At 38.7% G+C, this 25,481-nt stretch overlaps 1 protein-coding gene across 4 annotated transcripts in view; it reads right to left on the bottom strand.

The window, feature by feature from the left end:
* Positions 1-25,481, bottom strand: part of OPHN1 (oligophrenin 1) — a 629,407-nt gene that overhangs the window by 290,708 nt on the left and 313,218 nt on the right. For all 4 annotated transcript variants that reach the window (XM_005899246.2, XM_070365372.1, XM_070365370.1 and 1 more), the window contains exons 6-10: positions 22,719-22,820; positions 11,613-11,723; positions 5,828-5,932; positions 3,731-3,860; positions 1,135-1,238 (exon numbers count right to left, since the gene is read on the bottom strand). In XM_005899246.2, the coding sequence (XP_005899308.1) occupies positions 1,135-1,238; positions 3,731-3,860; positions 5,828-5,932; positions 11,613-11,723; positions 22,719-22,820 (552 nt within the window). The remainder of the gene's footprint in view (positions 1-1,134; positions 1,239-3,730; positions 3,861-5,827; positions 5,933-11,612; positions 11,724-22,718; positions 22,821-25,481) is intronic.

Genomic DNA, 25,481 nt, shown 5'->3' with positions numbered 1-25,481 from the left:
CAGTACCACTTGCTGAAGAGACTGTTTCTTGTACATTGTGTATTTTTGTCTCCTTTGTCATAGATAAAGTGTCTCTAGGTGCATGGATTTATCTCTGGACTTTCTATTTTGTTTCATTGATCCATAATTCTGTCTTTGTGCCAGTACCATACTGTCTTGTTCACTGTAGCTTTGTAGTATGGTCCTATGAACAAGCTACACAAGAGCAATCTTCCCTGGAAATCACCAGCAATGGCCCCAAAAGTCTCCAAATTTCTGCCTATGGAAATTGGGTCTTCATGCATCACAACTTTCAATGCTAACAAGTAAACCTTGTTCCATTTTGTAAACAATTTTTAAATAACAGAAACTTTTATTAATTATGCCCTAAGGCCCTGTCTGAAAGACAGTTAAAGTGATATTACTTTTAGAATATGAATAGTCAGTCTATTAGCTTTTATCTTAGGAAACCTTCAGGGTCCTATGTATGTATGTTCCCAAAGCCCATACAAAGATGGGAAAAAGTGAGATGACAGACTAATTTTTTAGCTGGGTTGTCATACATAAAATAGTATAGAATTTATAATATAATAGTATCAAGTTCCTCCTCATGATAGTAAGTGAACTATCATGTCAGTGTGTCAAACTCATGTTGCCATTTTGGGGAGTAGAGGAAAGTCTGGAGGCCTTTCCAGAAGAATTAAGTGCTTAAAGACATTTGAGCATTGCATAAAATGTAGTATATAGGTTATTTCAAATTTAGATGACAGAATATTCCTTTAAAGAAAATGCTTCTTTTTAAACACTATTTTAAAGAATCCATAGTAGAGCCTTCTTAAAAGCAAGTAATACTCTCCTCCTTCAATTTGTCCATATTTTGTTTGTAAATTTTCTTTGTACAATGTGATAGACACTTGTAACAATGATCTAAAAGAGTAAAGGCACTTTACGAAGGCCTGAAATCATTAACAGAGATTCTTCACTCAACTGGGTAGTATCTGGGCCAATGCAAACTTAGGCCAAGGAAAACATATGAAGACATCGGTTCATGTGACAGTGGTAGACTCAATTCTTTGACATGAAGTCAACATATATTCTTTTCTGAGATGCAGTCACAGATGTATTTCAAAAAATGTGGCCCATAAAAGAACTGACCTGCTGCTTAGCACCTGGCTTCTGATCCATAGGCGTCATAGTGAACGTTTTGGTCTCTTTCTCATATTGGCAGTAGTATTTCACCCAGGATATTCCCAAAGCCCCTACAAAGACAGGCAACAGTGAGCTGATAGAATAAGTATTTTGGCTGCATGGTCAGTTTACCTGTAAGACAGAACCTGTGCACAGGTTACTTTTCATGGTCATGATCCATATCTAGTCCTACCTTTCCCCTGAGCTCCAGCTATGCAGTACCACCAGCCCACTACACATATGGTTGTTGTAATCCTCATCAACTACTTTCCACATCTGCTCTGGCTTGCTCCAAACCACTCTCCTTACTGTGTTCGCTGTGAGTACTCCCATTATACATTTTATTGTATGAGCTATGGACATCTGTAATCTTCTGCTTTTCCTTCCCTATAACCTGCCCTATTTGATTGGTGGTAGGGTTCTGCTCATTCTATCCCCTACATGTCTCATTTTTCACTCCTTTTATAGTTGAATTCATTCAAGACTCTATTTCTGATGTTTGGCAAAAAACTGTTTTATAAGATATTCCAAGAAAAACAAAAATTTACTATTTCTCCAATTAATGATTTCAGTGGCCTTCTCTGATCGCTCCTTTCTAGCCTATTCTCTACTCTTTTGTTAGAGAATATTTTTTAATTATATCTCTATTTATATCATTCCTCTTATTATAAACCATCTATGGATTTCCCATTCTTTCCAAATTCCTTAGGTTGGCTCACAAAGCCTTTTATAATGTGATTGTATTTAGCTTTTCAACTTGGCTTTTTTCCCCCCTCACTTCTATGCCCCTGACTCATTGAATTACATTCAGTTATCAAATAAATAGTTGGCGATATAACTGATAGACCAAGTTCAGGACATATTTAATAGTGAACAGGGCACTATTAATAATTGTATATGGACAACAAATATAAACCAGGACTCTTCCTGGATAACGAAGACCCTACAAATAAAATACACTCTCACACACCTCTGTGCCTTGACTCATGCAATGGTATACACCTGGAATTTTCTTTGCCTTTTTTTTACCTGTCAAACTCCCACTCTTAATTCACATTTCAGTTCGTATATCACTTCCTCAGTGAAGCCCATAGATATATTCTCCAAATGTAATGCTCAACACACTTCATTATAATTCTAAATATACATGTATCTTCATTAGACTGTAAACTTCTTGAGGTCAAAAACTAAGTTTGATCCATTTTTTGTACTCCCATTGCATTACACATTGTCTGGGAAAAAGGATTTTTAGTAAACATACATTCAACTGAGTAGGAATGTCATATCCATTTGAAAAATTAAAAAACTGGGGAATAGAAGGATCACATAGTTAGTTGATATTAAAGTCAAGACAACATACTCATTACTCTGCCCCTCGTATAACACAGCAGTGGTTCTCAACTAGGAGCAGTTGTGCCTCCCAGAGGACATTTGGCAATGCCAAGAGACATCTTAGGTTATCATAGTTGGGAAGTACTATCAGAATAAAGTGGGGAGAGGCTATAGATACTTCAAAACAGCATATAATGCATAGGATGACCTCTCAAAACAGAAAATTACCCAACCTGAAATGTCAATAGCACTGAGATTGAGAGATCTTGTAACGGACAGGTGAAGAACTGAACCTGACAAATAGAACACACCTTTGAAAATCATCAAAGTGGACTGCTCTAAGGGAGGAAAAGTATGATAATACCAATGCTGAAATACCATGGTTTGTGGATTTCAGTGGGTTTTGCCACTGGTAACCTCTGAATAGTCTCTTCTACCTACTCACTAGGTCAGAGACTCAAGTTACAGGCTTTGGAGATATTGTATCACAATTCAAAAGAAAATCAAATAGCACATACAGGTTTGCATAACATTAGGAGGCAGAGAAGCTTAAACCTCTGAAATATTCATTAACTGAATAAGATAACCCATTTCCCTTAGTTAGTAATGAACAACTGTGTTGTTCACTGAAATCACAATGGTTGGGTAGTGCTTTAAAGGCAACCTTGTGATCCTAAGACAATGGAAGGTATAGGGTACAGTTGTAGGAGCATAGGTTTTGGCATTTCACAAACCTGACTTTACATTTAGCCTTTTTACTTGATAGTTAGGTGACTTCCAGTTAGTGATCTCTCTAAGCCTCCATGGCTTCATGTGAATATTGGTATGGTAAAGTGCTTTCAAAGGTTACATGAAGTAGTATATTTAAAGCACTTAACACCATGCCTGGCACATAATAGGTATAATAAATATTATTTTATATCTCCTCTATCCTACCTTCCTTTTAGTCTAAGTCAGAGTCATTGAAAGCATTAAGCAATTAACAATCCTCATTTTGAATTTCAGAGAAAAACTTAAGTCTTATCATCCCACAGCCTTTGTAATACAAATCCTTAACCTCCCCCTTTAATTTTGCCTTCCTTTTTATTTTCTCTGTTCTTATGCTGGTTTCCAAAGAGGTATAGCTGGAAGGGGTCTATGAACTATATGGGTGCCTGGGGTTTGGAGAGGCCAAGTAGCAGTGGGTATCAGCCTACTTAAACCCAGTGGCTATCCCTGTATTCCCACACACATTTCTCTTGCGTATAGAGATAGCCTTCAATGGTTGGCTGTCCTGGAAGTTTGCATGTCTGCGGAGCTTCTTTCATCCTTTTCTTAAGTTCTTCCATCTCTTCTCGGGTACTGGAGAAATGATTTCTTGTCTGTCAAGATATTATCATCATAATTATTATCATCAGCACCATCATCATGAATAAGCATTCAATGATCAGAGACTTAGTACAGAGTTTCCTCAGCTTTTATAATGTGCTACAGCATAGCAAAAAACAAGTGTCGAGTGGCATAGTAACTAGAAAACAATTTAGCGTAGTTTAACAGTACTAAAGGCTAAAAGGGAGAGAGAAATGTAAATAACAATGTACCTGGGAGACATTTTCTAATGGAAATCACTAAAGGGTCCAAGAAATAAAAGCTCTAAGAATTCTGAGCATCACACTAACTCTGCCTTACAAAAAGGAAGGCTATAAAGAAGGGTCCCTAGGACAATATTATCATAGCAACTTCTACATTCTGCCTCAAGTAAAGTTACTGGTTACTTTGACACTGAAACAAACCCTGGCCATTAGAATAAAGGCTATGAGAGTGTGTTCTCTTTGAACATAGGTCAACAGAAAACCTATGTTTTCATGCTCATGAATAAGAAACGCTAATATTAAGAAGTAGTATGTTTAAAGTACATTACTAAAAAACAATGGCAAAACACAGTTTGAAATGCGTGTATCAGAATCACTAGAGATAAATCTTTAGTGTTTAGTCTCAAGATTGTCACATGATGTTATCGAAAAAGCTGAACTGGGCTGTCCTACCTAGTTGAATTCACTCTGCAGATTATCTTCTGAGTTTGATATATATATATATATATATGTAAAAGTGAAAGTGAAGTCACTCAGTCGTGTCCGACTCTTTGCGACCCGTGGACTGTGGCCTACCAGGCTCCTCCATCCATGGGATTCTCCAGGCAAGAATACTGGAGTGGGTTGTCATTTCCTTCTCCAGGGGATCTTCCCAACCCAGGGATCAAACCCGGGTCTCCCGCATTGGAAGCAGAGGCTTTAACCTCTGAGTCACCAGGGAAGCCATATATATATGCAAATATTTGTTGCTGAACTCAGACTTTTCAAGTTATATTTGCAGGAAGATTAAGTAATTGAGCTAGTTATAGAAATATATTGTAAATCAGCAGAAGACAGGAACTCTCACATTCTGGTGAAAGAGAGTACCCAGAAAGAAACAAGTGTAAGTCAGAATCTCCTAAACAATTAATTGTTTTCATCCAAAAATTCATCTATAAATTTTATGCAATGTAACAGGTCCAAAATCACTACCTCAGTGGTGCTTTCTTTTCCTGTATCAAACAATTATTCTATACTCTGTGCTTTTTTAACTTTTTTCGTCTTAACTCTATTTTAGCACTTTTCATAAGTAATCATGCTGTATCTCTGTTTATCTCTCTCAGCTCTAAGGCACTGAATAATCCCTGAAGACAAAAACTAACGTGCCTCATTATGGTATGTTCAGTGCATTTTACAATGCCTGGCACAAGGTATATGTTCATTATATACCTAAGTAATTGTTAAACGTGGGTTAAATAACTAAATGAGAAAAATGATATGAGACAAGTAAGGGAAGGCTGTGCCTATGCCCATTGATAAGAAACAGCATGGGAAAGATTGAGACAATCTTTCAAGATAATTCATTTAACTATACTAATGTAATGAGAAAAGGAAGGGATGAATGGGCATTCATATTAATAAAACCTACAAAGAGAGTATCTTGACTAACTACCATAAGACCTGACCTGTACTTAAATAAGCCCATCGATGGGTTCTAATCTGGGAGAGATATAGCAAATTAGCAACATTTAATAAATACTGGATAGATGTGTTAGTGGGTGGAAGGGTGGGTTTGAACAACAGTCAGCCTCAAAGACAGGGAATAGTTGAAACTGGAAGAGTAAAAACAATCTATTACACTGAAATATTTGTGATCCACACCAGTTGGTTCACAAATTAGCTGGGATATAATAACCTAAAATTCTAAAGTCAAGATATTGAGAATGAAATCCAAATGCAATGCAAAGACTGGTGAAGAAACCCACAGGAAAACTCACATTCTGTAAACTGAGCTGAAGCTGTTGTTTATACGGGAGGAAATCCTGTGTTAGTTCCACAGTCAAGCTGTTGGAAATGAAGAGGCTATGAAGAAAGGCCAAGACCTAGAGAAAATGTATAAAAACAACTTTATCACCACCGTCTTCACATTAATCAAATACAGGGAAACAAGACACACAAAAAAGAAACCTCACACAGTGTTTAACGAATATAGTCTTCAAAGCAGTAATGCAAACACAAATAGGTCTACACATACCTATTTTTCATTACATTAAACATTCACACTGGACTCAAATCCAGAGAATAAGAACTACTAACAAATTTATTCAACAATACCCTTTTCAGATAGTATATGAAACCAATCAAAATGTGGATAGGATGAACATAATGTGGGAATCAGTTCAGTTCAGTTCAGTGGCTCATTCGTGTCCGACTCTTTGCGACCCCATGAATCGCAGCACTCCAGGCCTCCCTGTCCATCACCAACTCCCGGATCACTCAACCTCACGTCCACCGAGTCAGTGATGCCATCCAGCCATCTGATCCTCTGTCATCCCCTTTTCCTCCTGCCCCCAATTCCTCCCAGCATCAGAGTCTTTTCCAATGAGTCAACTCTTCGCATGAGGTAGCCAAAGTACTGGAGTTTCAGCTTTAGCATCAGTCCTTCCAAAGAACACCCAGGAGTGATTTCCTTTAGAACGGAGTGGCTGGATCTCCTTGAACTCGAAGGGACTCTCAAGAGTCTTCTCCAACACCACACTTCAAAAGCATCAATTCTTCAGCAGTCAGCTTTCCTCACAGTCCAAATTTCACATCCATACATGACCACTGGAAAAACCATAGCCTTGACTAGATGGACATTTGTTGGCAAAGTAATCTCTGCTTTTGAATATGCAGTCTAGGTTGGTCATAACTTTTCTTCCAAGGAGTAAGCGTCTTTTAATTTCATGGCTGCAATCACCATCTGCAGTGATTTTGGAGGCCCCCAAAATAAAGTATGACACTATTTCCACTGTTTCCCCATCTATTTCCCATGAAGCGAAGGGACCAGATGCCATGATCTTCGTTTTCTGAATGTTGAGCTTTAAGCCAACATTTTTACTCTCCTCTTTCACTTTCATCAAGAGGCTTTTTAGTTCCTCTTCACTTTATGCCATAAGGGTGGTGTCATCTGCATATCTAAGGTTATTGATATTTCTCCCAGCAATCTTGATTCCAGCTTGTGCTTCTTCCAGCCCAGAGTTTCTCATGATGTATTCTGCATATAAGTTCAATAAGCAGGGTGACAATATACAGCCTTGACATACTCCTTTTCCTATTTGGAACCAGTCTGTTGTTCCATGTCCAGTTCTAACTGTTGCTTCCTGACCTGCATATAGGTTTCTCAAGAGGCAGGTCAGGTGGTCTGATATTCCCATCTCTTTCAGAATTTTCCACCGTTTATTGTGATCCACACAGTTAAAGGCTTTGGCATAGTCAATAAAGCTGAAGTAGATGTTTCTCTGGAACTCTCTTGTTTTTTCGATGATCCAGCAGATGTTCACAATTTGATCTCTGGTTCCTCTGCCTTTTCTAAAACCAGCTTGAACATCTGGAAGTTCAAGGTTCATGTATTGCTGAAGCCTGGCTTGGAGAATTTTGAGCATTACTTTACTAGTGTGTGAGATGAGTGCAATTGTGCAGTAGTTTGAGCATTCTTTGGCATTGCCTTTCTTTGGGATTGGAATGAAAACTGACCTTTTCCAGTCCTGTGGCCACTGCTCAGTTTTCCAAATTTGCTGGCATATTGAGTGCAGCACTTTCTCGGCATCATCTTTCAGGATTTGAAATAGCTCAACTGGATTTCCATCACCTCCACTAGCTTTGTTCGTAGTGATGCTCCGTAAGTCCCACTTGACTTCACATTGAGGATGTCTGGCTCTAGGTAAGTGATCATACCATCGTGATTATCTTGGTCGTGAAGATCGTTTTTGTACAGTTCTTCTGTGTATTCTTGCCACCTCTTCTTAATATCTTCTGCTTCTGTTAGGTCCATACCATTTCTGTCCTTTATCGAGCTCATCTTTGCATGAAATGTTCCTTTGGTATCTCTGATTTTCTTGAAGAGATGCCTAGTCTGTCCCATTCTTTTGTTTTCCTCTATTTCTTCGCATTAATCACTCGAGGAAGGCTTTCTTATCTCTTCTTGCTATTCTTTGAAACTCTGCATTCAGATGCTTATATCTCGCCTTTTCTCCTTTGCTTTTCACTTCTCTTCTTTTCACAGCTATTTGTAAGGCCTCCCCAGACAGCCATTTTGCATTTTTTTCCATGGGGATGGTTTTGATCCCTGTCTCCTGTACAATGTGAGAATAGCTGTCTTTATATCTTCAGGACTGGCACAGAGTACGTACTCATAAATACATGCATGTTCAGTCACTTCAGAAGTGTTGGATTCTTTGTGATCCTGTGGACTGTATTCTGTCAGGCTCCTCTGTCCATGGGATTGTCCAGGCAAGAATACTGGAGTGGGTTGCCATTCCCTCCTCCAGGGGATCTTCTAGACCCGAGGATTGAACCACTGTCTCCTGCATCTCCAGCATTGCCGGCAGATTCTTTAATGCTGAGACACTGAGGAAGGAGACTCAAATATTTGTTGATAAAAACAATAAATAAAAATGGATAAATGATCATAATGAACAATATCATAATGCTAAAATATCCAAGGATCTTATTTTGAAAAACAATCTTTAAATTAGAAATGTATTGGGGAGGGGGTGGGACATTGCAGAAGACATAGAAATGATCAATAAAATATATTTTTAATGTTTCAAATGTTCACTCCAATAAAAATCAAATATACACAATGACAAAATAAAAATTTTGTCTGTGAAATACAAACATATTAAAAATCAATGCTCAATACTAGCAATAGTAAAGTGTAATGTGTGTGTGTGTGTGTGTGTGTGTTGATTGTTCAGTTGTGTCAGACTCTTTGCGACCACATAGACTGGAGACTGCTAGACTCCTCTGTCCATGGGATTTCCCAGGCAAGAATATGGGAGTGAGTTGCCCTTCCATTCTCCAGGGTATCTTCCTGATCCAGGGATAAAACTCAGGTCTCCTGCATTGCAGGAGGACTCTTTACCATCTGAGCCACCAGGGAGTAAAGTGTAACAGGAAGTAGTAAAAACTGCTCTATTCTTTTTGAAGAAAGCTGAGCACCAAAGAATTGATGCTTGTGAACTGTGGTGTTGGAGAAGACTCTTGAGAGTCCCTTGGACTGCAAAGAGATCCAACCACTCCATCCTAAAGGAGATCAGTCCTGGGTGCTCATTGGAAGGACTGATGTTGAAGCTGAAACTCCAATACTTTGGCCACCTAATGCAAAGAGTTGACTCAGTAGAAAAGACCCTGCTGCTGGGAGGGATTGGGGGCAGGAGGAGAAGGGTATGACAGAGGATGAGATGGCTGGATGGCATCACTGACTCGATGGACATGAGTTTGGGTGAATTCTGGGAGTTGTTGATGGACAGGGAGGTCTGGCATGCTGCAATTCATGGGTTCACAAAGAGTCAGACACAACTGAGCGACTGAACTGAACTGAACTGAATTCATTTTAGAAAGTAAACAACAAAGCACATATAAATATGCACTTACATACTATATGCATACAAACACATCTATATGTGTGTATTAATACATATGTTCAGTTCAGTGCCTCAGTCATGTCCGACTCTTTGCGACCCCATGGACTGCAGCACAACAGGCCTCCCTGTCCATCACCAACTCCCAGAGCTTACTCAAACTCATATCTATAGAGTTGGTGATGCCATCCAGCCATCTCATCCTCTGTTGTCCCCTTCTCTTCCTGCCCCCAATCCCTCCCAGCATCAGAGTCTCTTCCAATGAGTCAACTCTTCACATCAGGTGGCCAAAGTATTGGAGTTTCAGCTTCAACATCAGTCCTTCCAATGAGCACCCAGGACTGATCTCCTTTAGGATGGACTGGTTTTCTGGTTTCTTTCACTCACATCTTAGTCTAACCAATCATTAAGCCCTGCCAGTTTTACTTCCAAAATATATCTCTAATCCAATCATTCTTTTCTATTTCTACTACCACCACCCTAACCCAAAGCAAGATTTTCACTTGCCTAGACCACTGGGATAGGCTAACTCATTTCCTCATTTCCAACATTGTCTTCTTCCAACCTTCTCCACACAACAAAATCAGCCCATGTCATATCCTATTTAATATACATCAGTGATTTGTTTACTACAGTTCAGGCGAAAATCTAACCCCTTCACCATGCCTACAGGTCCTATGCCTTCTTATCAGATATTATTTCCTGCCACCCTCCTTTTCTTTCATCAGTGATACTTGCCTTTCTTTACTAAATTAAGGACTTACTAACACCATTAAGGACTTACTAACACCATTCTCACCATTCTTTACTAACTTAAGGACTATGTACATGTGTTTTTTTCTGTGCCTGCAAAGTTCTCTTCCCATTATTCGCGTTGCCTTATCTTTTCCTTCTTTAGATCTCATCTTATATGACACTTTCAGAGATCCCCCTTGACCATTTGACCTAAAGTAGCTGTCTGCTCCTGTTCTTTGTTTTAGCCATTACCATAACACAAACTGGAGAAGGAAATGGCAACCAACTCCAGTGTTCTTGCCTGGAGAATCCCAGGGATGGGGGGCCCTGGTGGGCTGCCGTCTAAGGGGTCACACAGAGTCGGACACGACTGAAGTGACTTAGCAGCAACAACAGCAGCATAACACACATTATTTTATTTATGTGTATCCTTCTTTCCACCCCATGAAAGTGTAGTCTTCACAAAGACAGAAACTGAGGCTTTTTCACTGTACGATACCCAGTGTTTAGCACAGTGCCTGCATATAACAGAGGTCAATAAATGCTTATTGGATAAATGAATAAATATTTGTTTGCAAATGTACCTATACATTTTTACATATAAATTTGTACATATACAGATACATACAGCTGTGATCACAGATAACATGTACACAGATATACATGCTTATGTGTAATATGTGTACACACACATGCACATGTGTACACACACCCACAACAACAAGTACATAGACACAATAGATAGACAAAATAATATAACAGACACACAGAATTTAGGGGGTAAACACCACAATATTAACAGTGATCATCTCTAAATGGGGGATATGTTGTATTTCTTTTATATATATTAAATTTTTTTCTAGCTTTTTCTGCAATTTTTTTACATTGTTTTAATAATAAAAAAGAAAGTTGCTAAAAATCAAAATACTTATCAAACCACAGTACATCATCTTCTATAATATATTAAGGATAATTAATTAGAAAAATATTCAAAGGATATAAGTAAAAATAGAATGGGAAGTCATTGAATGCAAGAAACATGCATTCTCAGAAGAGTGTCTGGGATATGATAGGTATTTTCAGAAACCTTATGAAAGTGTAAGAGGAAGGAATGTAGGAGAACAAGGTAAAATGAAGGGTGACAGAAAAAGCAAGGAACAGGAGAAAGGAGAGGAGGAAAAGAAATATAAATAAAAATCATAGCTATAGAGAGAAATTGCAGGAGGAAGTAAGGTGGGGAAGAGTGAAAGAACATTGGTTAGAGAGCAAGAATAACACAACCCAGTGTGTCTATTTCTTTGACATTCATTATTAAGAACTGACTATATTCATATTCTTCGAGACTCCAATTTTATAATCAAAGTTCTCTACATTTACATGACATTTGGTAAATATTTTTAGACCATTCATCATTAGAACTTACTGGCTCCACAATATTGAACTTCTTAGACTCTTGAACTTCCTGTATTTGATAAACATAATCGAGGGACGACTCAAAGAAATTGTGCCTTTCCTTGTCCACCTGGAGGTCTGCCTAAAGAAGAAGGGTAATAAATGTCACATATTGGCATAGTCATTCGTGCAAGTCAGTGTTTATGGATTCAACAGAATGCTAGGGCTGGAAGAGAATTATACTACCAAGCAGTGATCTTATCCCTTTATTTTACAAATAGGGAACATGAAGCCAAGATAGAAAAAGTGACTGATGCACGATATCCGGTTTCTGGCCTAACAAATAAGAAGCTTGGAAGTTATTGTGCTCATCCTCATACAAGGAAAAGCTAAACTGTGAATCAACTAATCTTCTTAGAACCAACAGACCACTGAAGTCAAAGGAAAAACAACTGTCTCAAAAATTGGATAGATAGTTGAATATAGACAATCCGAGATTATCAGAGCAGAAGCCCAGAAACAGAAGCCTGTTGCTGCAACAAGTGTCAGACTTTAAGATCTCTTAAAAAACCAATACAATATTGTAAAGTAAAATAAATAAATAAATTAATTTTTAAAAAATCCAAAGACAATAGGGAAGACAAAACACGAAGATACCAGAGGAGATTTTCACTTCTAGCAAGAGTAGTTATAGAAAATTAAGCACAGTCTAAATCCTAGTCAGATAAGTATCAGATCAGATCTGATCAGATCAGTCGCTCAGTCCTGTCCGACTCTTTGCGATCCCATGAATCTCAGCACGCCAGGCCTCCCTGTCCAACACCAACTCCCAGAGTTCACTGAGACTCACGTCTATTGAGTCAGTGATGCCATCCAGCCATCTCATCCTCTGTCATCCCCTTCTCCTCCTGCCCCCAATCCCTCCCAGCATCAGAGTCTTTTCCAATGAGTCAACTCTGCGCATGAGGTTGCTAAAGTACTTTAGTTTCAGCTTTAGCATCATTCCTTCCAAAGAAATCCCAGGGCTGATCTCCTTCAGAATGGACTGGCTGGATCTCCTTGCAGTCCAAGGGACTCTCAAGAGTCTTCTCCAACACCACAGTTCAAAAGCATCAATTCCTTGGTGCTCAGCCTTCTTCACAATCCAACTCTTACATCCATACATGACCACAGGAAAAACCATAGCCTTGAATAGACGGACCTTTGTTGGCAAAGTAATGTCTCTGCTTTTGAATATGCTATCTAGGTTGGTCATAACTTTCCTTCCAAGGAGTAAGCGTTTTAATTTCATGGCTGCAGTCACCATCTGCAGTGATTTTGGAGCCCAGAAAAATAAAGTCTGACACTGTTTCCACTGTTTCCCCATCTATTTCCCATGAAGTGATGGGACCGGATGCCATGATCTTCATTTTCTGAATGTTGAGCTTTAAGCCAACTTTTTCACTCTCCACTTTCACTCTCATCAAGAGGCTTTTTAGTTCCTCTTCACTTTCTGCTATAAAGCATAAAACCACATAATAACATCCTTTTATCTCTGTTCCTTTTACCCAGGGCATCATGTTCATCATTCAACAAAATGTTACAAAGTGTACAAAAAAGTGAAATACACCAACAAACACAGTCTAAAGAACCAGCATCAGTTCAGTTCAGCTCAGTTGCTCAGTCATGTCCAACTTTTTGCGACCACATGGACTGCAGCACACCAGGCCTCCTTGTCCATCACCAACTCCCAGAATTTACCCCAACTCATATCCATTGAGTCGGTGATGCCATCCAACCACCTCATCCTCTGTAGTCCCCTTCTCCTCTCACCTTCAATCTTTCCCAGTATCAGGGTCTTTTCAAATTAGTCAGCCCTTCACATCAGGTGGCCAAAGTATTAGAGTTTCAGCTTCAACATCAGTCCTACCAATGAACACTCAGGACTGATCTCCTTTAGGATGGACTGGTTGCATCTCTTGGCAATCCAAGGGACTCTCAAGAGTATTCTCCAACACCACAGTTCAAAACCATCAATTCTTCAACACTCAGCTTTCTCCACAGTTCAACTCTCACATCCATACATGACTACTGGAAATACCATAGCCTTGACTAGGCAGACCTTTGCTGGCAAAGTAATGTGAGACTCTGATAGTTCTGTGGAGCTCACACAATCTGACTTTACTCACATGGAACACTTCTAAGAAAAAAGAACACTTCTAAGACGTTGGCAAAGTAATGCTATTCTTTGGAACTCTGTATTCAGATGGGTATATCTTTCCTTTTCTCCTTTGCTTTTTGAATCTCTTCTTTTCTCAACTATTTGTAAGGCCTCCTCAGACAACCATTTTGCTCTTTTGCATTTCTTTTTCTTGGGGATGGTTTTGATCACCACCTCCTATACAATGTTATGAACCTCCATTCATAGTTCTTAGGGTACTCTCTCTATCAGATCTAATCCCTTTAATCTATTTGTAACTTCCACTGTATAATCGTAAGGGATTTGATCTAGGTCATACCTGAAATGGTCTAGTGGTTTTCCCTACTTTCTTCAATTTAAGTCTGAATTGTACAATACGGAGTTCATGATCTAAGTCACAGTCAGCTCCAGGTCTTGTTTTTTCTGACTGACTAGAATTTCTCCATCTTCAGCTGCAAAGAATATAATGAATCTGATTTTGGTATTGACCATCTGGTGATGTCCATGTTTAGAGTCATCTGTTGTTTCGTTGGAAGAGGGTGTTTGCTATGAGCAATGTGTTCTCTTGGCAAAACTCTGTTAGCTTTGCCCTGCTTCATTTTGTACTCCAAGGTCAAAGTTTCCTGTTCCTGCAGGTATCTCTTGTCTTCCTACATTTGCATTCCAGTCCCCTATGATGAGAAGGACATCTTTTTTGTTGTTGTTAGTTCTAGAATGTGTGGCAGTTCTTCATAGAACTGCTCTACTTCAGTTTCTTTGGCATTAGTGGTTAGGGCATACATTTGATTACTGTGATGTATGGTTTGCCTTGAAAGCAAACTGAGATCTTTCTATCGTTTTTGAGATTGCACCCAAGTACTGCATTTTGGACTCTTTTGTTGACTGTGAGGGCCACTCCATTTCTTCTAAGGGATTTTTGCCCACAATATAATAAAATGGTCATCTAAATTAAATGGACCATTCCCATCCATTTTAGTTCACTGATTCCTAAAATATCAATGTTCACTCTTGCCTTCTCCTGTTTGAACACTTCCAATTTACCTTGATTCACTGACCTAGCATCCAAGGCTCTTATGCAATGTTGTTCTTTACAACATAGGACTTTACTTTCACCACCAGACACATGCACAACTGGGCACTGTTTCCGCTTCGGTTCAGCCTCTTCATTCCTTCTGGAGCTATTTCTCTGCTCTTCTCCAGTAGCATATTGGGCACCTACCAACTTGGGGAGTTCATCCTTCATTGTCACATCTTTTTGCCTTTTCATACTATTCATGGGGTCCTCACAGCAAGAATGCTGTAGTGATTTGCCATTCCCTTCTCCAGTCCAACATGTTTTATCAGAACTCTCCACCATATCCCATCTGTCTTGGGTTGCCCTACACAGCACTGCTCATAGTTTCATTGAGTTAGACAAGGTTGTGATCCATATGATCAATTTGGTTAGTTTTCTGTGATTGTACACCTAGTGCAGAACCTAAAATAAAAAACTTACTGTTGGAAAACCTCGTAGAAAAAAGCATATCTATTCCTGACCTATCAAATGCAATGCTAGTTATCTTTTTAAATTTTTCAAATTGAGGAATAATTACTTTACAATATTGATTTGCTTTCTGCCAAACATCAACATGAATCAGTCATACGTATACATATGTCCCTGTACTCTTGAACTTCCTTCCCACCTCCCACCCTTTCCACCCCTCTAGGTTGTTACAGACCCCTAGTTTGAGTTCCCTGAGTTATACAGGAAATTTCCAATGGCTATCCATTTCACAAGTCATAGCATAGATGCTTTCATGCTACTGTCTCCATTTGTCTTACCCTCTCTTTCCTCCCCTCCACCATGTCCATACATCCAGCAGTATATCTGTCTTCATTTCTGCCCTGCAAATAGGTTCATCAGTACCATCTCTCTAGATTCCATATATATATATACACACATATATATATGTGTGTGTGTGTGTGATATATATTTGTTTTTGTCTTTCTGACTTAATCCACTCTGTATAATAGGCTCTAGGTTCATCCACCTCATTAGAACTGGCTCAAATGCATTCTTGTTTATGGCTGAGTAATATTCCATTTTATATATGCACCACAGCTTCTTTATCCACTCATCTGTCAATGGACATTTAGGTTGCTTCCATGTCTCAGCTAGTGTAAATAGTGCTGCAGTGAACACTGGGGTACATGTGTCTTTTTCAATTTTGGTTTCCTCATGGTATATGTCTAGAAGTGGTATCGCTGGGTCATATGGTAGTTTTATTAATAGTTTTATAAGGAATCTCCATACTGTCCTCCATAGTGTCTGTATCAATTTACATTCCCACCAACAGTGCAAGACCATTCCCTTTTCTCCACATCCTCCCCAGCACTGGTTTGTGGATTTTTTTGATGGTAGGCATTCTGTGTATTGATCTTGTATCCAGTGATACTGAATTTGCTGATTAGCTCTAATAATTTTGTTATATAATCTTTAGGATTTTCTACATACAATATCATGTCATCTGCAAATAGAGTTTCACTTCTTCCTTTCCAATCTCAGTCACCTTTCCAATCTGGATTCCCTTTATTTCTCATTCTTCTCTGATTGCCATAGTTGAGAATTCCAAAACTATGTTAAATAATAGTGGCAAGAGTAGGCAGGCTTGTCTTGCTCCTGATCTTAGAGGGAATGCTTTCAGTTTTTCACCATTGAGAATACTGTTTGCTGTGGGTTGGCTGTATTTGACCTTTATTATGTTAAGTTCCTTTTATGTCCAATTTTTGAAGTTTTATCATAAATGGGTATTGAATTCTGTCAAAGTTTTTTCTGCATCTATTGAGATTTTTATATGGATTTTATCTTTCTATTTATTAACATGATGTCTCCCATTGACTGACTTGTGTGTATTGAAGAATCCTTGCATAACTGGGATAAACCTGACTTCATCATGGTGTATGATATTTTAATCTTTTTTTGAATTCTGTTTGCTAGAATTTTGTTGAGGGTGTTTGCATCTATGTTCATCAGTGATATTGGCCTGTAATTTTCTTTTTTTGTGTGATGTCTTTGTCTGGTTTTGGTATTAGGGTGATGGTGACCTCACAGAATGTATTCGCAAATATTCCTTTCTCTGCAATTTTTGGAAGAGTTTCAAAAGAATAGGCATTAGCTCTTCTCTAAATGTTTGACAGAATTCTGTGAAGCCATTTGGACCTGGGTTTCTGTTTTTTGGGGAGACATTTTATCACAGTTTCAATTTCAGTGTTTGTGATTGGCTTATTCATAATTTCTATTTCTTCCTGGTTCAATCTTGGAAGGCTGAACTTTTCAAAGAATCTATCCATTTCCTCCAGCTTGTCCATATTTGGCATATAGTTGCTCTTAATTATCTCTTATGATCCTTTGTATTTCTGCATTTTCCTGTTCTAACCTCTCCATTTTCATTCCTAATTTTGTTCATTTGATTTTTCTCCCTTTTTTTCTTGATGAGTTTGGACAATGGTTTTTTTCAATATTGTTTCTGTTCTCAGAGAACCAGTTTTTAGTTTTATTAATCTTTACTATTGTTTCCTTCATTTCTTTTCATCTATTTCTGCTCTGATATTATGATTTCTTTCCTTCTACTAACTTTGGTATTTTGTGTTATTCTTTTTCCAGCTGTTATTTGACATGTAAAGTTAATTTGTCTATTCAATGTTTTTCTTATTTTTTAAGGTAAGATTGATTGTATTGCTTTAAACTTCCTTCTTAGAACTGCTTTTGCTGCATCTCACAGGCTTTGGGTTGTCATATTTTTGCTGTCATTTTTTACCTAGGAATATTTTAACTTTCCTTCTTCCTTCAGTAACCTATTCATTACTTAGAAATGTATTATTTAATCGCTATGTGTGTGCTTTCACAGTCTTTTTTCTTCTGTAACTGATATCTAGTCTCACAGTGTTATGGTCAGGAAAGATGCTTGATATGATTCCAATTTTCTTCAGTTCACTTAGGCTTGATTTGTGATCCAAGATGTGGTCTATCCTGGAGAATGTTCCATGTTCACTTGAGAAGAAAGTGTATTCTTCTGCATTTGGATGGAATGTCCTGAATATATCAATTAGGTCCATTTTGTCTAAAATTTCAATTAAGGTTTGTGTTTCCTTATCAATTTTCTTATTTGATGATATGTCCTATGGTGTAAGTGGGATGTTACAGTCGCCTACTATTATTGTGTTACTGGCAATTTCCTCTTGTATGTCTGTTAGAGTTTGCCTTACGTGTTGAGGTGTTCCAATGTTGGGTGCATAATTATTTAAAATTTTTATGTCTTCTTGGATTAATCCCTGATCATTATATATTGTCCTTTTTTATCTCTTGTAATATTTTTTATTTTAAAGTCTGTTTTGTCTGATATGAGGATGGACACTCTGGCTTTCTTTTGATTTCCATTTGCATAGAATATCTTTTTTCCATCCTCTTACTTTCAGTCTTTATCTGTCACTAGATCTTAAAGTGGGTTTCTTGTAGACATCATATATATGGGTCTTGTTTTTGTATCCATTCAGCCAGTCAGAGTTTATTAGTTGTGGTGTTTAATTCATTTACATTTAAAGTAATTATTTTTATATATGTTCCTACTGGCATTTTCATAATTGTTTTGGTTTGTTTTTGTAGGTCTCTTCTTTCTCTTGTGTTTCTTGCCTATCAGTTCAGTTCAGTCGCTCAGTCGTGTCTGACTCTTTGCGACCCCATAAATCACACATAAATCACAGCACGCCAGGCCTCATCACCTGGAGTTCACTCAGACTCACGTCCATCAAGTCAGTGATACCATCCAGACATCTCATCCTCTGTCATCCCCTTCTCCTCCTGCCCCCAATCCCTCCCAGCATCAGAGTCTTTTCCAATGAGTTAACTCTTCGCATGAGGTGGCCAAAGTACTGGAGTTTCAGCTTTAGCATCATTCCTTCCAAAGAACACCCAGGGCTGATCTTCAGAATGGACTGGTTGGATCTCCTTGCAGTCCAAGGGACTCTCAAGAGTCTTCTCCAACACCACAGTTCAAAGGCATCAATTCTTCGGCGCTTAGCCTTCTTCACAGTCCAACTCTCACATCCATACATGACCACTGGAAAAACCATAGCCTATAGCAATGCCTTTAACATTTGTTGTAAAGCTGGTTTGGTGGTGCTAAACTCACTTAAATTTTGCTTGTCTGTAACACTTTTGTTTTCTCTATCAGTTTTGAATAAGATCCTTGCCAGGTAGTGCAATCTTGGTTATGGATTTTTTTTTCTTTCAGTACTTCAAATATATCCTGCCATTTCCTTCTGGACTGCAGAGTTTCTGCTGAAAGATCAGCTGTTAATCATATGGGTTTCCCTTTGTACATTACTTGTTCCTTTTCCCTTGCTGCTTTTAATTTTTTTTCTTTGTATTTACTATTTGTTAGTTTGATTAGTATGTGTCTTGACATGTTTCTCCTTGCGTTTATCCTATATAGAACTCTCTGTGCTTCTTGGACTTGATTGACTATTTTCTTTCCCATATTGGGTAAGTTTTTTTTTTAACCATAACCTTTTCAAAAATTTTCTCAGACCCCTTGTTTTTCTCTTCTTCATCTGAGACCATTATAATTAGAATGTTGGTACATTTAACATTGTCCCAGATGTCTCTGAGGTTATCCTTAATTATTTTGATTCCATTCCTTTATTCTGCTCTTTAGCAGTTATTTCCACCATTCTATCTTCCAGCTCACTTATCTGTTCTGCCTCAGTTATTCTACTATTGATTACTTCCAGAGTACTTTTAATTTCAGTAATTGTGCTATTCATCTGTTTATTTCCTCTAGGTCCTTGTTAAGTGTGTTAATTTATTCTTGCATTTTCTCCATTCTATTTTTGAGGCCTTAGTACATCTTTAGTATCATTACTTTGAATTCTTTTTCAGGTAGTTTGCCTATTTCCTCTTCATTTGTTTGGTCTTGTGAAATTCTACCTTGTTCCTTCATTTGTGCTGTATTTCTCTGTCTTTTCATTTTTTTCTAACTTAATGTGTTTGAGGTCTTCTTTTCCAAGGCTTTATGGTTGTATTTCTTCTTCCTTTTGGGTTCTACCCTCAATAGTTAATGTTGGTCTAGTGGTTTGTGTTGCCTTCGTGTTGGGGGTGACTTGTGCCTGCATTTTCTCCCCTCTGATAGGCAGGGTTGTGTGAAGTGGTATATTTTGGAGTGTCTGAGGGAATCCTATCTGGTGATGACTGTTTTTGTGTTTTTGTCTTGTTTGTTGCTTGGGTGAGGCATCCTGCACTGGGTGCCATCAGCAGCTGTGTGATACTAGGTTTTGTATACAGGTGTAGGCCTTCATGGAATTTCTCACTAATTAATACTCCCTGGGATTAGGAGTTCTCTGGCACTCTGAGGTCCTGGATTCAGTACTCCCACTCCAAAGACTCAGGCCCAATCCCTGGTCAGGGGACTGAGATTCCTCAAGTTGTTTGTTATGGCATTAAATGGGATTAAAACAAACACACAGAGATGAATAACAAAACATTGAAAGAAACAAAAGACAAACCCAGACAAACGGTAAATACAAATCAAACAGAAAATTACAAAAACAGTGGAACATATACACATACACATACTTAACACATACACAAACATAACAAAAATATTCCAAAGAAATGAAAGTACAAGAGACGGACTTGGCAAGCAAAGGAAACCAAAAATGATATCAACCAATTGAAAACAGAGCCAATTAAAACTTAAACTGGAAAACAGAACCAAAGCAGAGTGCCAATTGGGGAATAAAGCAAAGAAGACAAAACAAATTAACAAACATGGTGAAAAAAGAGTAAAATAAGGGGAAAAAAAAGAAAAAGAAAAGGAAGAAAAAAGAAAAGTGAGGTTAAATAGAAGTATGTAAAAATTATTTAAATATATTAAACAACTGCAGCAGGAAAATAATTTTTTAAAAACAGTCAAACAGAAGAAAAACAAAAAATTCAAAAAGGAAAAAAAAATTCACAGCACCACAGAAGGCCAGTGCAGAGGTAGAAGTATATAATGGAAATGAAGATTGTGATTTTTAAAAAAAGAAAAAAGTCTCAAGGTCATTATTCTTAGTTGTGGAGTCAGTGGCCCATGAATGAGGTTGGACCAGCGCCATGTAGAGGTTTCCTGGTTGGGGGGACTTGTGCCTGTGTTCTGGTTGATGGAACTGGGTCTCATCTCTCTAATGGGTAGCACTATGACCAGTAGGTTTTGGTGTGTCTATGGGTTCAGTGTTGCTTTGGGCAGCCTGTCAGCTAGTGTGTAATGTTTTGTTTCTGTTTTCTTGAAGGATTAGCATGGGGTGGGTATTGGTGTTTGCTGTCCTTTGGGTGGGCTTGGCTTTGGTGTTGAGATGGAGTCCTTTCAGGGTCTCTTATCTATTAATGTTCCCTAGGGTCGGTATACTCTAGTGGTTCAAAGCCTTGGGCTTGCGTCTCTACCTCAGGGGTTCAGGCTCGTTGCCTATTGAAGCTCCAAGACCTCACAAGCCACACAACACAAAAGACAAGTTCCCTATATTAGTGGTAAAGGCAACACTCAGCAGCCCAGAATACTCAATGAAACCTACACCAAAGTCTTCTAATACTTCTAGGAAGGTCTCTGAAACTTGTGGGCAGCATGGAGTCAGTCTCACATCTGGCCTCAATTCAGTTCCTAGTAGCTCCTAAAGTTCACAGTTTCTCCTAGAGTCCACAGTCTGTTCCCCACCTGGACATAAGAGAGTGAAGGCTGAGGCTCATTCATGCTCACTTGCTCTTTTGGGCTGGGGAGAGAGGAGGATATGGCAGCCACATATGAGTTGTACAAGGGAATGCCTATGAAAGTAGTAAGCTGTTGGATGCTGTTACAGTCTAAGGCAGCTTGTGAATTTTCCCAGAGAAAACTGGGGTCTAGGGACCCCAGTTCATGGGTCTCTAGAAAGAGCCAAGCTGTTAAAGTTCCCTGCAAGGTGTGGGCAGTAACCTGTGCCTGCTCATGGCCTGGTGCTAGCTGCAACCTCTGGGATTGGCAATGTATCAGCAGTGTTTTTTCTGTTGCTTCCAGCACCTTTCCTGGCTTTGGCAGTGGCAGGCATGTCTAATTCCACAGCCTTGTCAAAGTAGCACTCTCAGCACACATTGTCAAGGCCACCAGCCCCCTACCTCTCCCTGGGATCTTCATCGGAGCCTGGCTCCCTGCATGGCCACTCCCCCATTCCAGGTTGGGGCTTGTAAGCTGCTTATGGGCTGAGAAGTGCTGTTAGGCAGCTTTCTCAGTATTTTGCCTTCTGAGTCGCTGCTGTTGCACAGCACTCTGAGGTTTCACAGCTCCCCACTTGGTCCCGCCTGTGAGGGGCTTTATAAGTGCTCAGAAACTTTTCCTCCTTCATGACTCCCTACCTCTCTTGGGGCACAAACTCCCGCCCTGAAGTCCTTTGTCTTTGTGTGTGTGTGTTTATCCTTTGTCCTACCTCATTCTAAGGAGATTTGCTTGCTTTTTTGGAGGTTTGGAGTGTTCTGCTGTCATTTAGAAGCTGTTCTGTAGGACTTGTTCCATATTCTGATGAATTTTTTATGTATTTGTGGGAGGCAGGTGATCTCCCCATCTTACTCCTTCATCATCTTCTTCTGTCCTACAATGCTAGTTTAACTCTATAACCTCATCTGGAATCAAAAACTTAGAACTGGAAGGGATCTGTGAGTGGTACCACACTTCCTTTGACAGAGAAACTGAGGCCAGGAAAGAAATATCTTATCCAAAGTCACACTGTGAGTTTGTGGAGGAGCTGACTTAAGAACTCAGGAGTCCTGAGACCCTGGCCATAGTTTAATCTGCAAGCACAACCATTATACATGGTTCTCTGCTGAGGCAGAGTAAGAGAAAACCCTTGCAATAGGAAGCTGCCATGTACCAAGGCATACCTGGTAACAGAAGGCAGGGACAGGCTTTTTGAACATACCTCTTGTAACTGAGATTCTTTCTTTTTGGAAGACAGATGTAAGTGCCGATCCAGTAAGGAATAAAACCTCTCTCCATCCTTTTCAAATTTCTTTTTCCGCTCCTAGAGGTGAGAGAGAAGGTAAAGAGTAAGATGTCTGTGATTTTAATTTAATCTGCTCAGAAATGAGAATGAACAACACAGTGTCAGAAAAGCAAGTCAGGATTTTGTCTCAGCAGTTTCAGCTTCTTCAAATATAACCTTGAACAACTTCACCTATGCAAAGGGTAGTTCCTATTGGTATAGCTAAAGGCTCTGGGAGCTAATGCTCAGACAATGGCACTTAAAATTCACCTGTATACCAGTTAATTTTTTTTTTCTCCTCAATATTTTCACATGTATAAACTACATTAATTTTTGAAAAGAAGAAGGAACACAATAGTCAACAGTGAATATGCCTTTCAAATGTTAATTTATAATGCATATAGACAGTCCAATAATAAGTAAAACATTCCCCAAAAAATTGGAATCTAAGACTGAATCTGTAAATTATAAGTTCTTTGATACTGTTTAAGCATTTCAGTACAACATGTTAAAAGATGATGTTAAAGATATGAAAAAATCCTGCAAGGCTTAACTGAAAATCAGGAGTTGAAAAGCCTTATGAGGGATGGAAGACTCACTCGTTATTTGTGTTAAGCTCTCTGCCTCTCAGCACAACAATTAATAGAAATCACACAGTCTCCAAAGGAGCACTAAGAATGCTAGCTTGTCACAGACTAATGCTGACATCCTGGAATCCTCTCAGCACCACATTGGGAAATTCATGTAAAAAGCTTGCGTTGTCACATAGGAAATCTAAACTCACTGAGTACCTATAGCATGCCAAGTATTAGATGAGGCAAAGCAAGTTACACACAGGAAAAGAATATACCTCACCCGTGGTTTATTTCTAGAGGCAATCGATTGCTGGGCAGAAAGCCAGGACAAAACTGAATGACCTCTTATCTGTCAAGAATGTGCTTTTTACATAAACTCAAAATGAATTAAAAACCTAAATGTACGACCAGAAACTATAAAACTCTTAGAGGAAAATATAGGCAGAACACTCGATAACATAAATCAAAGTAAGATCCTCTATGATCTGCCTCCTAGAGTAATGGAAATAAAAACAAAAGTAAACAACTGGGACCTGATTAAACTTAAAAGCTTTTGCCCGGCAAAGGAAACTAAAAGCAAGGTAAATAGACAACCCTTAGAATGGGAGAAAATCAATAAAACAACTGACAAAGGATTAATTTTCAAAATATACAAGCAACTCATACAACTCAATACAAGAAAAACAAACAACCCAATCAAAAAGTGGGAAAAAGACCTAAACGGACTTTTCTCCAAAGAAGACAGACAGAAGGCTAGAAAACACATGAAAAGATGTTTAACATCACTCATTATTAGAGAAATGCAAATCAAAACTATAATTAGATATCATCTCACACCAGCCAGAATGGCCATCATCAAAAAGTCTACAAACAATAAATGCTGGAGAGGGTGTGGAGAAAAAGGAATGCTCTTGCACTGTTGGTGGGAATGTAAATTGATACAGCCACTATGGAAGATGGTACGGAGATTCCTTAAAAAACTAGGAATAAAACCACTATATGAAACTGGAGCCTATTCTACAGAGTGAAGTAAGCCAGAAGGAAAAACACCAATACAGTATACTAACGCATATATATGGAATTTAGAAAGATGGTAACAATAACCCTGTGTACGAGACAGCAAAAGAGACACTGATGTATAGAACAGTCTTATGGACTCTGTGGGAGAGGGAGAGGGTGGGAAGATTTGGGAGAATGGCATTGAAACATGTAAAATATCATGTATGAAACGAGATGCCAGTCCAGGATCAATGCACGATACTGGATGCTTGGGGCTAGAGCACTGGGACGACCCAGAGGGATGGTATGGGAGGGAGGAGGGAGGAGGGTTCAGGATGGGGAACACATGTATACCTGTGGTGGATTCATTTTGATATTTGGCAAAACTAATACAATTATGTAAAGTTTAAAAATAAAATAAAAACAAAACAAAACAAAAAACCACCATATGACCCAGCAAACCCACTCCTAGGCATATTCCCTGAGGAACTCAAAACTGAAAGAGACACACGTATTCCATTGTTCATTGCAGTACTATTTACAATAGCTAGAACATGGAAACAACCTAGGTGTCCATTGACAGACAAATGGATAAAGAAGTCGTGGTATATATATATACAATGGAATATTACTCATCCATAAAAAGGAACACATTTGAGCCAGTTTTGATGAGGTAGATGTACCTAGAACCTAGAACACAGTGAAGTGAGTCAGAAAGAAAAAGATAAACACTGTGTTCTTACACATATATACAGAATCTAGAAAAAATGGTACTGAAGAACTTACTTACAGGGCAGCAATGGAGAAACAGACATAGAGAATAGAATTATGAACATTGGGAGAGGGGAGAGAGGGTGAGATGTATGGAAAGAGTAACATGGAAACTTACATTACCATATGTAAAATAGATAGCCAATGGGAATTTGCTGTATGGCTCAGGAAACTCAAACAGGGGCTCTGTATCAACCTAGAGGGGTGGGATGGGGAGGGAGATGGGAAGGAGGTTCAAAAGGAAGGGGATATATGTATACCTATGGCTCATTCATGTTGAGGTTTGACAGAAAACAGCAAAATTCCGTAAAGAAATTATTCTTCAATAAAAAATGAATTAATTAAAAAAAATACT

Source organism: Bos mutus, chromosome X (assembly GCF_027580195.1).
Source record: "Bos mutus isolate GX-2022 chromosome X, NWIPB_WYAK_1.1, whole genome shotgun sequence".
Lineage (NCBI taxonomy): Eukaryota > Metazoa > Chordata > Mammalia > Artiodactyla > Bovidae > Bos > Bos mutus.
This window is presented reverse-complemented; position numbering and strand designations above follow the sequence as displayed.